The sequence below is a fragment of the Lepisosteus platostomus genome, chromosome 8 (assembly GCF_059453375.1).
Source record: "Lepisosteus platostomus isolate fLepPlt1 chromosome 8, fLepPlt1.hap1, whole genome shotgun sequence".
In the NCBI taxonomy this organism is placed as follows: Eukaryota; Metazoa; Chordata; class Actinopteri; order Semionotiformes; family Lepisosteidae; genus Lepisosteus; species Lepisosteus platostomus.
The window spans coordinates 12,556,482-12,571,209 of record NC_142618.1 but is presented as its reverse complement, the minus strand read 5'-3'; the positions used below and the strand labels follow the sequence as shown (position 1 = coordinate 12,571,209).

At 34.1% G+C, this 14,728-nt stretch overlaps 1 protein-coding gene across 2 annotated transcripts in view; it reads left to right on the top strand.

Annotated features, from left to right (window-relative positions):
- Positions 1-11,451, top strand: part of sntg1 (syntrophin, gamma 1) — a 149,475-nt gene extending 138,024 nt beyond the window's left edge. For both annotated transcript variants that reach the window (XM_088642470.1, XM_088642471.1), the window contains 5 exons: positions 2,431-2,502; positions 4,016-4,168; positions 5,788-5,880; positions 6,900-7,010; positions 10,269-11,451. In XM_088642470.1, coding sequence (XP_088498596.1) covers positions 2,431-2,502; positions 4,016-4,168; positions 5,788-5,880; positions 6,900-7,010; positions 10,269-10,451 — 612 coding nt within the window. In that variant the 3' untranslated portion in view covers positions 10,452-11,451. The remainder of the gene's footprint in view (positions 1-2,430; positions 2,503-4,015; positions 4,169-5,787; positions 5,881-6,899; positions 7,011-10,268) is intronic.
- Positions 11,452-14,728: the final 3,277 nt, after the last annotated feature.

Genomic DNA, 14,728 nt, shown 5'->3' with positions numbered 1-14,728 from the left:
GATCTATGTCCAGAAACTGAAGTGGAATGAAAGATATGTTAATTGTATACTTGAGGGATAGGTGGAAGTTGGTGAAGTGATACAGGAAATGCTTCAGATGGTCATTAGTGCATGTGGTGGCACCTACACAGTCATCGCCTGTTGGTGTCAGGGACAAAGCCAGTGTAGGAAATGAAAAAGCATTCTTCTACCCATCTGACAAAAATCTTAGCATAATTGGGTCCTATCCTGGTGCCTATGGCAACTCCACTTATCTACTGATTAAAAAGATTATTGAATGAGAAGGCATTCAGTGTAAGGACCAATCCCCAAGATGTTGCCAGCAGCCATATCACTCTGCAACTCACCACTGCCAACCCACTGAAGCTCAGCAGGTGTGAGCCTGGTCAGTATCTTGATGGGAGACCCCCTGGGAAAAACTAAGGTTGCTGCTGGAAGAGGTGTTAGTGGGGCCAGCAGGGGGTGTTCACCCTGCAGTCCATGTGGGTCCTAATGCCCCAGTATAGTGATGGGGACACTATACTGTAAGCAGGCGCCGTCCTTCGGATGAAATATAAAACTGAGGTCCTGACTCTCTGTGGTCATTAAAAATCCCAGGGCATTTCTCGAAAAGAGTAGGGGTGTAATCCTGGCGTCCTGGCCAAATTTCCCATTGGCCCTTACCAATCATGGCCTCCTAATAATCTTCATCTATGAATTGGTTTCATTACTCTGCTCTGATAGCTGATGTGTGGTGAGCGTTCTGGCGCACTATGGCTGCTGTCGCATCATCCAGGTATATGCTGCACATTGGTGGTGCTGGAGTAAATTACCTGTAAATAACTTTGAGTGGAGTGTCCAGAAAAGCGCTATATAAGTGTAAGCAATTATTATTAATTATTATTACAAGGGTGGGGGTAAGTGGATCAAGCACTGTGCATCTGTCTAGCATGTGCTTGAGGGCTGAGAGTATCATTGTGGAGAATGATGGTGTATAAGGATGTGATGTCTATGGTACAAATGGAACATTCTGGGCCCTGAAACTGGAAACTGTTAAAAAGTTGGGAGAGCATGCTTAGTGTCCTTAATATATGAAGGAAGCCCTTCAACCAGAGGTCTCATGAGGCTATCAAGAAAGGCTGAGATGTGAGTTGTGGGACAGATGCATGCTGAGAAGCAGGGATGTCCAGGAGTGTCGGTTTTGTGGATTTTTGGAAGGAGGTAAAATTGAGATACCTGAGCTTAGTAATAGTATTGAACTTCATAATTACTTTGTAACGACTTGAACCTATAGCATTTGTGTACTTCATGGCAAATTCTAAAGCATGGCTTGCATTATGTTACAGTTTTGGCATGTACAACCATCTCTGAAACTTCCACACTTGCCTGTATTGATGATCAAACTAATGGTGGCAGCATTTGAAACAAAACACAAAAACGTGTTCATGCTGATGAACACCTTCGAGTCTGCCTTCTGTGCATCAAAATAATTTAGTATTATCTAAGCTCATCTCATTTGAATATAATAGTACTACAACATGTTTGTCAAGCATTTAAGATAGTGAACCACATTAAATTGACAAAATTAAAACTATTGGTTTCCATTTGCTTATTGTACAGTTTATTTTAAATATCATAACCAAAATTGTATTAGAACACGTTAGTCAAACCATAATTCTGGATCCCTATAAAAACAATTATTTCAGAGATTAAAATGGTGTTATTTCATTGACTGGTGTGTGACATATTAACGAACCATTTAAAACACCTTTTAAATCCTTAATAGAAAATATCTAGATAACTACAAACAAGGGCTAAACTACTTGCCATGATTTGTATAGTTTAAATCATTGTGGCATTTATTAGTATTTTCTAATTATGCAGAGTGCACTAGTAAGTTCGTTGTGCCTTAAATCTATCAAAGGATCACATTTAATAGCTTTTTTACCTTCTAACATTAAGCAAAATAAAGCATACTTCTTTAAAACCCACAAACTTGTTAATTGTCTTGATAGTATAAAATATAAGATGGAAGAAAATAGCTAGCAGATAAAATTAAAATACATTTATTTTATTTTACATAAGAGCAAAATTAAAGTTTTTGCGTTATGCTGCTGTTTTATTATTCTTAGTAAATCCATTAATAAAATAGATACATGATTATGCATCTGTTCTTCTTTTAAAAGACCATTTGTTATGCTTAAGAGAATTGGAGCCATACACGTTAACTGGGTATTTTTTACAGTTTTCCGAGAAAAACATACAGTTCTGTATCCCCTTCAGTTCCTTTCTGTTTTACAACCTTTATCTGTTTAGAGGTCTAAAAACCCATTATCGTAAAACCTCCAACTGTTGTTACAATGCCAAGTCAATAATGTAGTGCAGTTTGTAATGTATTCTGGTTATATCAGCAGAATTGTATAAAGAAGACTAAATTGTTTAATTTTCCAGGTCACAACATGGGACTGGACAAGGGCTGAGAAAAGTTTCACTGTGTATGAAATTATGTGCAAGATTCTGAAGGTATGAACAGTTTTTAATATTAGGGTTTAAAACAATATTCTTTGGTTTTTTTTTCAAATATGTTAGGTTAGTTGTTTGTGCCTTTCAGTTATTCTACAATCATAATTTGAATAAAGGTGTAATAAAACTAAAATATTTACTGAAAAGGATTAGCTAGATTGGCTTTGGGGGCATTCTTTTTCTCTCTTGCAACTTGGAGTGAATTTCCCTAACTGTAAACAAACTGTAGCCAATTTTCATGTGCTGCATTTTCCAATACTGTATTTAAGGCGATAAAAGTGTTTGCATTTAGATTTTACTGCACTGGAGTGAAATGTTTTAAAAATGATTATCATTCTAAGGATATGAAAAGTGCAAGAAGAATAGTTTCAAAAAGCTTTTTTTAGCTTTTTAAAAGTTCCTTCTTTTAAATAGCTAAAAACCCATTTAAGAAAATTACATGTCATTTATTTGTGTGTTAATTATTTTGTTCATTTGTAAGACACACCACCTCCCACCTTTTAATGAGGTGGTTATTGAGGTCTATCTTACCATATGTACATTATATACCAAGGCCCAGTTCCCTGTATTGGAAATTAAACCACTTTAAAAATTTATGTCTACAGTGTAAGATTGGTACCTCTAGTCTGTAAGAGCTGGAGCTATCAAGTTTTCCAAACAATTTTTCAATTTGCAAGTAATTAAGGGCTAAAAATAAGTGACATGACTCCTTCTCAGAACAATTAGTTGAATTAAGTCATTGAAGATCAACGATACTATGAAAACTAGACCATCAAAGCCTTGAGGACTAGATTTACTCCTCCTCTTCTGTAAGGCTGTCGGTAGGAGTAACAGACTGTATAGTTCAGTAGTAGGGAAAACAATTCATTCTATAACGCTACTAAACTGAACAGTGAGGCAGTGTAGTTTATGCCTACGAATAAGTGTACTTTGGTCAGTGTGAGGAGTAATCATTTGTAATCATGATTTTCATCATAGGTTTTCTTTCATGAGAGTGACCGAAATGAATCCACTCAGCTTCTAATCATTAGCTCACAGATGATTTTTCCAGATTTCAGATCATAAACAATACTGTGTGTTTATCCTTGTAACCCAATTTAACTTTGTGTACGCTCTCTATTCATTCAATCTATAGCTGTCTTTTCTTCCTCAGACACATTTGTTTGGTTTGTTTCACATTTGTGTTCTTTGCAGTACTGTATACACATTCAGGCAGTAACCTTTGCTTAGAGCTCCGCAGGGAAAATTCAGCCTCCTAATGCTAAACATTCTAATATGTACTATAACATTGTTACAAATAGGAGGAGCAAGGCAGGGCTTTTTCCATAAAAACGGCAAGGGCATACCTGCTGTAGACGTATGTGGAAGGCGGTGTATTATTATTTTTTTGTATTCTTTATTATAAAAATGGTGACATTCTAGACACTTCCGTTCTGGAAGTGTGATTGAACTGGGCATGCAATTTACGCACAAGTTCGTGTGTCTCAGATGGTATAACTGCAAGTTCTCTCAGGACAGTGACCTTCTGGACCAGCGAAAGTACTGCTTCAGTCTTCAGACTGAAAGTGGAGAGGACATGTTCTTCAGTGTGGAACTGGAGTGTGAATTGACACTTTGGGAGAAAGCTTTCCAGACTGCAACCTTCCTGGAGGTTGAAAGAATTCAGGTAAGAATTGTGATACAAGGATTTGCATACAGCAGTCGACCAGATACTCCTGGGTCCATAACATTTCCTGGCTCTCCCCAATCATTCTGGTGAGGGTGTATCATATATATTCATGTATATATATTTAAGAGACAAAGTGGGTTATTTTCAAAAGGAGAATCATTTTCAATGGAAATGTCAAAGAATGTTGATTTTAATTCCATCAACAAATGTGTTAAAAAATCCAAAATTATGTATTTATTTTTGCACATATAACATGCTTTATAGGTTTTTGTGTAGTTCTTGGAGAGTGGAAATAAGTACACACAGTATTAAATTATTCAACTGAATAGTTCAACAAAATAATGGTATTAAGTTAGAATAACCCTGTAGAGTACAACAGGTCAACCAGCAACAAATGGCAGATCATGTTTCCAGGATTTAACCCTTCATTAAAACTAAATATTACAGTATAACCATTTTTCACTAAAATAACCCGATGAAAAATCAGAAGACATACTGCAAAGGAGTTATCTAGAAAATCCTATAATGTGACACTTATGTGATCCCTATTATTATGAGTATATGTTAATGTCCATCACCATCTTTCTTTATGAAAATAAGACAGAAATCATGTATGTTGATAAACATATCCTAAGTTATGTTTCAGTAAATACAAGCAGAACTCCTCCACAGTTAAGACAGGAAAATATTGTTGCTTTTTTTTTATATGTTTCCTCTTGCCTTGTGGGGCTGCACCTGTTACACATAGCATGCTAGTCAGAAGTGTCAGTGAAGCAAAGAGATTGTCTAATCTTTAAAACTCAACAACCGAGGATGAGGTCAACAAATGCTCTACACATTATGTGCCAGTATGGGTGACTGCTCTGGCAGATAATGCTGTAAAACGCTTCAGCAAAAGGAACTTGCCAAGAGGATCTGTGTTACCTTTTTACCCAGATGGTCTCTACTGGCATGTGCAATGTATTTTAAAAGACAATTTTAAAACTTAAAAGATATTAAAGGAATAAGGAAAAACACTTTCAGGAGCATTTACACATGTGTGGTCCACTTTGAAAGGTATGTAAGTATATAGAGTGATTAATCCACTGATAAAGCCTGCTAGTTTTTGACATGGCTAACAGTGTTTTTGTCAGTTATATTATATTGACATTACAGTGATGTGTTTGTCCAATGATGGCTGTTTCCCACAAGAGATACTGGAAAAAATGAAAGATTAGCATTTTTCAAAAAATAAAAGTGTTCCACAAAGAGCACTAAGTGTTATTGGAATAAAGTGCCGATTAATTTTTTTTTACGAAGAAAAAAACACATTTCTTACAGTATGTTTCCTCTTACTGGTACTTTTCATACACAATAGTACAAATTGTACTTTTGCTTAAAAAGGAAGATGTTAAATTAATTTCTCATCCTAAGAAAATTTTCTGTATGAAACAACATTTTATTAATTTAACTGTGAAAGGTTACATGTTTTTGTTTGTTTTAAAGGACAACATACATTTAAAGAAGAGTATCTTATTTGGTTTTCCCAGTTTAGTTGAGCAAAATGTCTGAAAATCTTCATGAATATGCTTTGGAAGACTGAATTTCTCTAAAATGTAAAAAATTATCTTTTTTAGTGCAAAACCTATGCATGTATAATGGAAAGTCACCTTATGGGACTCACAATAGATTTCAGCATGGGATTTATTTGCTTTGATGCAGCATCAAAGGTAAGTTAATGAAGTAAATCCAATCTTTCTGCAGTTATGAATATTCACATGTTTCAAACTAGTGAGGGAAACAATGCTTAAAGTAAATTAATAAGGAAACAGATCATTAACAGCCCTCTAGGAGTTTGGGCCCAGAATCCCAATGACTGGATTGATAAGTATTCTTGGGTAAGCAGACAAAAGATTAAAATTAATTCATTTTTATCCTTTCTATTAATTTTTCAGCACAGTGACCTTTTGTGTTGACATTCATTATCTGAATTAAGCAAAGGCAATGTATTATGTGAATTTCAAATGAATAAAAACACATTTTGTCCTCACAATTGAAAGAAGGTTTAACATCATGTTAAAAAGGATCACTAGGAACAATATGATATATTTTAGTTCTATAGTGCACCTTTGTTTATTCTGTTGAGAAATGTAATTGTCTTACACTAAAATTTAGACATTTGGGGCCCTAAATTCAAAATATTAATTTCCTCTCTTTGCTTCTGATGGGGATTTAAGCTCTTAAAATGGGATAGTTTAATACTTGTGAATAATTTGATCCCAGTTCCCAGTCAACTAGGTTTAATAAGGAACAAGTAGTAGGTTTATTCCATGCTGAAAAGAGAAAAAAGAAAACACAACGTTTCGGTTGTGGTGCCTTCTTCAGGTGTGAGGTGTGAACCTGAAGAAGGCTCCACAGCCGAAACGTTGTGTTTTCTTTCTTCTGTTTTCAGCATGGAATAAACCTATTACTTGTTCCTTTGCAGCCTACTCATGCTGACTCAGCTACCCACCTGAACTACTAGGTTTAATAAGTTTCTAAATGGATTAAAGATTACACAAGACTTTGAAATCTTTGTCTTAAAATATTTGACAAAATCATGTAAATAAAGTCAAATATTAGAGAAAACAAGATGGGAATATATACCGGTAGTTTGAAAGCATACCCCTATAAATATTATTTGTACTGTTCTGGAATATAATGCTATTAGTATACTGGCAGAAATTAATTTGATATTTGTGCTGTTCAGGCAGTCCTTTGGCGCTACAAGTTTTCCCAGTTGAAGGGGTCATCTGATGATGGAAAGAGCAAAATAAAATTTTTGTTCCAAAATCAAGACACTAAACTCATTGAAGCCAAGGTAACAACCTTTCTGCTGATGAAATGGTTTGGCTACGAATCATTCTTTTATTTAACCCAATACCTTTCTGGAGAATTATATTTTCAGACATATGTCCTTATATATTTATTTAATGTAGTTTTAGTTAGAGAAATTGCTATGTTATTTACTAGGTAAATGAATAAAGCACTTTCAAAAAGATTCTTTTTTTATGGCATACTTGATCAATTCTAAACAAGATGATAAATGCTTTTTTCTCTGATATACAGCCATCTAGAATGTGCGAGGCATCCATAGGCATGCTGCGGTAGGCACAATGGTCTACAGAGGCGATGTGCAGCACCCCATTTTTATTTTTCCCTGGTTATCGAATGCAGAACTGCACTACTGTGTAACACAGGCAGGTAATACAGTGAAAATCTCCCAACCACCATGTTACTGCTAAATGGTGTACTGTCAGTCAAGGCAAGTGTGCTTGTAAAAATAACTTGAGTCATTGTGAACATGTTAAAATACAACTAAAAAAAGCCACAATATTCACGTTAAAATCAGGATCACTTAATTAAGACACTGAATGGTATCGAGAATGTCGGCTTTTCTGGATCACATCAGAGAATGTTGTTTGTAGTGAGATTTAATAATAATAATGAATAGGTACTATGGTGAATCAAAATGAAATGTTTATTAACCTATTAGTTATTTTATACGCTGATCATATTCAGTGCTAGCTACAAACAATGACAATTCCAAATTAGATGTATAACAGTGTATCAGTGATCATAGAATTACCTGTTTAAAGACATATATACGGTATAAAATAATGAATAATTATTGTATTAATAGGAATTAGAAAAGTAGAATTTTTATATTATCTTTATTTCAGTGGCAATAAGCCATATCTGTGACAATAATAAATAAAATTGTGATTTTACTGTTTATCGCCTAATATCACAAGAAGACACGTGTGTTGTACTAGTAATGTAATTGTGTGTACAGTATGTGTAAACAGGAACAGTTTAAACAATTTCCTAATGAAAAATAAGATGCTCTTGTACTGATTTAGGCTACATTTCACTACATTTGTGTCTGTGCAAAACAGTATTTCTATTTTTTTAGCTTCCAAAATAGATCATAAAACATAAATCTAGATGACAAAATCTTTTTACTTGCTGGAAAAACTACACTTCCCATATAACTCGGGTTCTGCTTCATTGCGTCTTGCAGGTCCCTTCCAACCTTGATGGTTTATAATTACTTATATAACTTATTTGTGCAAATATATGTTGTATATCATTTTTAATTTGAACCTTGCAAGTGTTTATGAGAAATGCAGTTAAAATGAGCACATCAAAAATTTCCCAAACTAACAACAGCAAGTGTCCGAGTTAAAGAATTCAATGCAAAAAATGTTTATGATTGAGGTGGAATGCTGTTTTGTACATTCTCTAACATTTCTTTTGACCACCCATGTGTTGCATGTTATTTTTGATTTTTACATATAAATACAGTATCACAGGCATTCTTGACAACTGCATAAAGTATCTTATCAAAATTGACAGTAAATGGTTTTATTTTCAGCTACCACTACACACGGCTGAACAGTACATACAGTGAATATATTATATTTATACACATAATTTAATTTCATCGATAATGTTCATAAACCTATTTATATTTTTATGTTTATTTTTTGCTACCAAAATGTCTCTTTAGTTACATAATTACAAATTAAGTAGATATTAAAAAAGTACTGTGGGCTTCCTGTACATAAGTGTTACAATCCTCTACTTCGAAGTACCGTACATACTGTAGTGATCTAATGTCTAGTTTTATTCATGGCATGTAATCACCTTTTCAAAAAAATGTACAGACATGTTACATTATAAAAAGTAGCTATGCTGTGTATTTTATGTCCTATATAACATATAATATGACATACAACATGTTACATTTTCAACAAATATAATTATTTGACTAATAAAAACAGATAAAATGAAGCTACTGTTTCAGTAATATCTAATAAAACTTACAGCTACAACTACAATGTGCCACCTATCAAATTGTTTGGAGCAGTGAAAGGCTGAAAGGGGTCTGCCAGACAGGACTGCAGCATACCTCAGCATGCACTCTGCTGGCACGAATGTTGACACGCATTCTAAATGGCTGCATCTCTACATATTATCATCTATGAATAAAAAGCTCATGGAAATGTATTTTTTGCTTCAAGGTCTATTTAATTGCATACGGAATATCATATTTTAAAATATATTAGGAAGCAATTGTGTTTCTGCTATTACACATTTTTCACGTTACAGTATATTGTTCACTTGGGTCTGGAACATGTCAATTGAAATATTTTCCAACATGCAAAAGAAGTATTTAATTCTCAGTTGTGAAACAAGGACATAGGTTATAATTTGAAACTAAAAGAGAGTTCCTTCAGGACAAAGCACACAAAAGTTGACACTTTGGGTTTCTGGTGTTTGGAATAGGCTTCTCAGCTAAGTTGTTGAAACTCAGAATCTAGCATATTTTAAGAAACAATTGGATACATATTTAGTTTGATTTAGTTACTTAATTACCAAAAACATATGCCCAAATGACTCTTCTTATTTGCCAATATGACAGTATCTTCTTATATTATTTTCCTGATTCTTTATAATACTACATGCTCTTTTCTATTCTTCAAATTGTTCTTCTTTATCATGAAGCCACAATAATATTATGGATTTACTACAGCCAGCTATAGCTTGGGTTCAGCAGAAGCAGAAAATACTCACTACAGCCCCTTATCACCTCCTGCTTCGATTGATGTGTGTTGATACTGTATATTTCCAGTCTTCCCAAATGAACTGAAGCAAGCCCAGAAAGCCAAACGGTTCAGGAGATTTTGGATGAATTGTCAGCTTTTGAACTGCATGGGCAGGGTGTGGGGGGCAGTTTGAGTGCATGCTTTTTCTCATTGCCAGACACGAGAGTATATACTTGTAGTTTTGTGTATTTAAAAGTTTTTGATTTCAGTCTATCACTTTAGAGACTGGCAAGCACTAGAGAAAATGTCAGAAAACCATTTTTCCTTTGCAAGCCAACACAATGTGGATGAAAAGTGACAACAGACAATAATAAACTGCACTTTAAATGTTTTGTTTTTTTTTTTAAATTATGGCAGACTTGAGTTGTCTTCAGCTGTAACAGCCATATTAGCTGTCTACTGTATCTGTGTCACACTGAATGTAAATCACTGTCTGCTTTTCTCATTGTTTCTCTTTTCCTTTGAAGGAGCTGGAATTTTCAAATCTCTTTGCAGTTCTTCACTGTATACATTCTTTCTTTGCTGCCAAAGTTGCTTGCCTGGACCCTCTCTATGTGGGAAGTCAGGGTGCTGCTGCTGCTGCTGTTGCTTCAGCACCTGCTCCTGCTACTTGTGCTGCTGGAACAGGAAAGATAAAATATTCCACCTGACAGGTCCTGCATTCCCCCACCCCCACCCCCTCCATCTCTTTTTTTTGATGATACAGTCCATAATAATTCAACATACCGTAGCCCAGAAGGAATCAGGATCATTGTGGCCAATTCAGAAGTGTTGCTCAAATAATGACAAACAGGTCAACATTTTGGTATGTTTACTTCATGCAAGAAGATGAGACTGCGGTTCAACCTGAAAACCGACTGCGGATATATCTACATTTAACTTTTTTTTATCTCTGTCATTTTTAAACCGACTGTAAGCAACAAGAAGCAGTTCCACAATCAGCTCCTATTAAAAATTATCAAACCTTTTCCATATTTACTGACAGACAACAACAGCAAACCATTGTGTTTCTATTGAAACCATAGTGATCCTTCAGAATGTTTAGTCACAACCTGAAACCTCTTGGGATTTGGAAGCATGTCTGATGTGTAGACACTTGAGGTACAAAGGCAGGAAAAGTAAGTTCTCTGTTGTACTGTTGTATATTTTGTTTATACAGCATTAAGAAACAAAAATAATGTACATTTTAATTAAATAGTGGTTTTGACATTTGTACAGCCTAGAGTGCTTTAGATTTCACTTTTGTAAATATCCCAGAGGCATGGAAATGTGCAATAGGGTCTATTTTGCTGATGACTAAATATAACTTATTTATGCTTCTTGCTTGTTTTACATGCTTTATTTAAAATGATGCAACCTGACAAATCTTGAGACAGTTTTAAAGATAATCATACGTAATCGTAATCAGAAGCAATATTGTGGGATTAAAGATTATTTTCATCACTAATGTTTAATTGCAAAGTGTCATACTTTTTTTTAATAAAACCACTGTTTAATTTCATTCTTGTCCATGTACCACCACACAAACACAAAAGTTTTAATTTCTGTGATTGACTGAATACTGATGCCTGGCAATCACATTTTTTATTAGTGGTTAATTTATCTCTCTGTTATACATCAACATCAATTAAATTCTTAAAATGTCAAAAAGTCATTTTATAGTTTGTTTTTATGTGTGAACTTGCTAGGCAGTTGGCTATATTTAGAAATACTGTATATATTGAGAAATCTCAGGCTTTCCTTCACATTGTTATAACTGACTGTGAATACAGTATATCTCATGTTCTTCATGCTTGTATAGACCGAAAGCTCCACTTAAGTCATACCATGTAATCGTTATGTTTAACTAAATTTCAGTAGTTAAATTCATGTATTCACTCTCATGCCTTATTTTTTACATTGTTATATATTATACATACACTCTATAGTTGTCTTCATCTTTGTAAATATAAAATAAAAACATGAGACTTATTTTAGGTCGTATTACCCATTCACTGAGTGTGGACCAAGTTACCAAATTATTTTTTGATGATTGTATACAATATAACACTATAACACTATTGAAGTACATTTTATACAACAGCTTTGTAAAGAGAACATGAAGTGTAGAATTTCCAAAAGGTATGCTATTACTGGATTGAAAATAAGCATGTTCACTAATTAAAGACAAAAACTGAAGTCTAAAACAATCTGTATGTAGCATTATGGACCAGATTAGTTCTGAAATTTTGCTACTTGAAAAAAAAAGTTTTCCATTTTAGCATTATACAGCTTTGTTTCTTTTTGACATTTCCCTCTTACTAGCTTGGAGATGTTTATGTTTTACTTGATTTTGATATAGTTTATCTACCATAACTGATCACTCTCAATAGATATCAAGAAAAGGATGGAATCAAGATTGCACTTTAAGCATTGCACCCGAGAGAGAAACCTCATAATTTCACTTCAATCAAAAGACATATATATTTGTTATTTCAGGGGAAACAAAAACATGAAATTAACTTTTCTTTTACATTAATCTGGGGTTTCTAAGCAGTTGCATACACTTTGCCTTAGAGATTTAATCTTGGAAGTGATAAGGAGAGAGGTGATAGGGCATGGCTCAGTGGGCACAGGGCACAAGGTAGGACTTCACCTTGGATGGGGCCACAGTCCATCACATGGCACACAAACAAATGTGAGGGGAAAATTAAAGATCTGGCCAGCATGTATTTTGGTTGTGAGAAAATAGAGCAGTTAGATTTAATTTTAATAGCACTCTAAGCACCTTGTGCCCAGATCTCTTTAGAAGTATATTAAAAGGGGTTGTAGGACCTACCAGTCTTGAGATGTTAATCTGAGGTCCTTGAATACTTGCTCATAAAAGATCCCATGTTTCAGGTCATAAGAGTAGAAGTGTCAATCCTTGCATTTTGGCTGAATTATGCTTCGTATTTCCACAATTTGATTTACCTACATTTCTCCTTTAATTCACTTGGTTAAGTAATTTCTCACTTTTCCCATCCAATCTGCTGTTTATTGGGACTACTGGTGCATAACAGCTGCTGTGCTTCAACAAAGTTAGTTCTGTACTTCAGTGATGGATGGTATCTGTCCTCTCCAATATGTATTTCACTTTGAGATTCTTTGGGATTAAAATGGCTATATAAATGCAAGGGAGTATTGTTATTTTATTAAACCAATACAATAAACACTAAACACTATGTGGAGACTCCACAAGACAAGTCTTTAAATGTAGAACTTTTCTAACATTTCATTCAGATATCTAAACTGAAAATTTGAGGGGGTTTTTTGCCAGATGAGAAAATTGTTGATCTTTTTAATAAGATATTTTATAAATATATACATATATTAATTGAAGATGCATTTTTTTTTCGATAGAAACTGGAAATTTGGTCTGAAGATCACATTTCTCTTTTGAGTAATTTTATTTTAATCAATTAGAATGGCAGCTCTGTAAACATGCACTTAGAGGAAATACATTTCAGAATTGTTTTCAACATGATCCAATATGCACAAACAATTGCACTAGCAGACAGTTTGTACTGGAGTTTGAAAGTTAAATTCACCTTTCAAACCATCACTAAAATATACAAATTTCATCAGACATTTAGTACGAAATAACACCAGCAACTCTCCTGCATTTTGGGTCTGATAAGAATATTCTAATTTAAACTTTTTAGTAATTGATGCATATTTAATATTACATATTGAATATTCCTGTTTCTACCATGTTCATACTACCTTGCATAAAATGTAGTAAAATATGTCAAAATAAGTGGAGAGTTGATATATGTTGCAACCTATGATACATTAAATGTTCCAAATTTCTGATATTGTAGGAATTGCAGTTTTATACATGTTCTAAAGTTCTAAAGTACTGAAGTATTACTATAAAAGTATAAAACACACATGCAATTGTAATTATTTTCACTTAAAACAGGTTTCATCTGTTTTAAATATACTGTATAAAGTGGAAAAAAACTACACTACTACACATTAATCCTTTAAGAATAAAAATCAACAAGGACTTTAAAAAAAATGGAACAAAGCATAATTTATGAAATTGTACACAAACCTGAAAAGAAGGCATAGTGGCATGGTGGTTGGTCCGGCTGCTTTGCAGGATTTGGGTACTGTGGTCAATTTTGGCTTTGCCTTCCATATAATAATAATAATAATAATAATAATAATAATAATAATAATAATAATAATAATAATAATAATAATAAATTAAGAAGACTACAACAATAAATAAGAAGAATACACAAGATAGTACACAATTACAATTACAGCAATACAACAATAACAATAGAGGAGACTGTGGAAGGTGGTACTAAGAAGAGCAGAGGGGTGAAGAATGGAACCAGTTAAGTAAAGGCTTTTCTGAAGAAGGTTTTGAGTCTGGATTTGAAGGAGTTTAGAGAAGGTGACTCTCTGATATCCTTGGGCAAAGAGTTCCAGAGCTTGGGGGCATAGCAGGAGAAGGCCCTGTCGCCCATACAATGTAGACGGGCAGAACTACATATAGAACTTGTATGTTCTCCCCACATGTCCTCATTCATTTTCTCTTAGTGTTACCCAAGACATGCTGCCTGGTTAATTGATGACTCTGTCTCTTTGTCCCTATGTGCTTGATGGACTTTGTACATTGTGTTGGACTGACATCCTTGTGCCCTATGTTTGCAGAAAGGGTTTCCAAGTCCTTATTAAGTTTAAGTGAGTTTCAGATAATTGTGTGGATACATATAATTAAAATAACATCAGAATTACTCCTTGAAGAAATATGCATTTTCACTTTCCAGTGCCCCCCGCTCCCCAATTCTCATTTCAATCAGATGCTCACTTTACTGTATTTACTGCCCAAAAAGTTAATTAAGAAACAACTTTAGAAATATGGTACTTAATGTACAGTATTGACTGATCA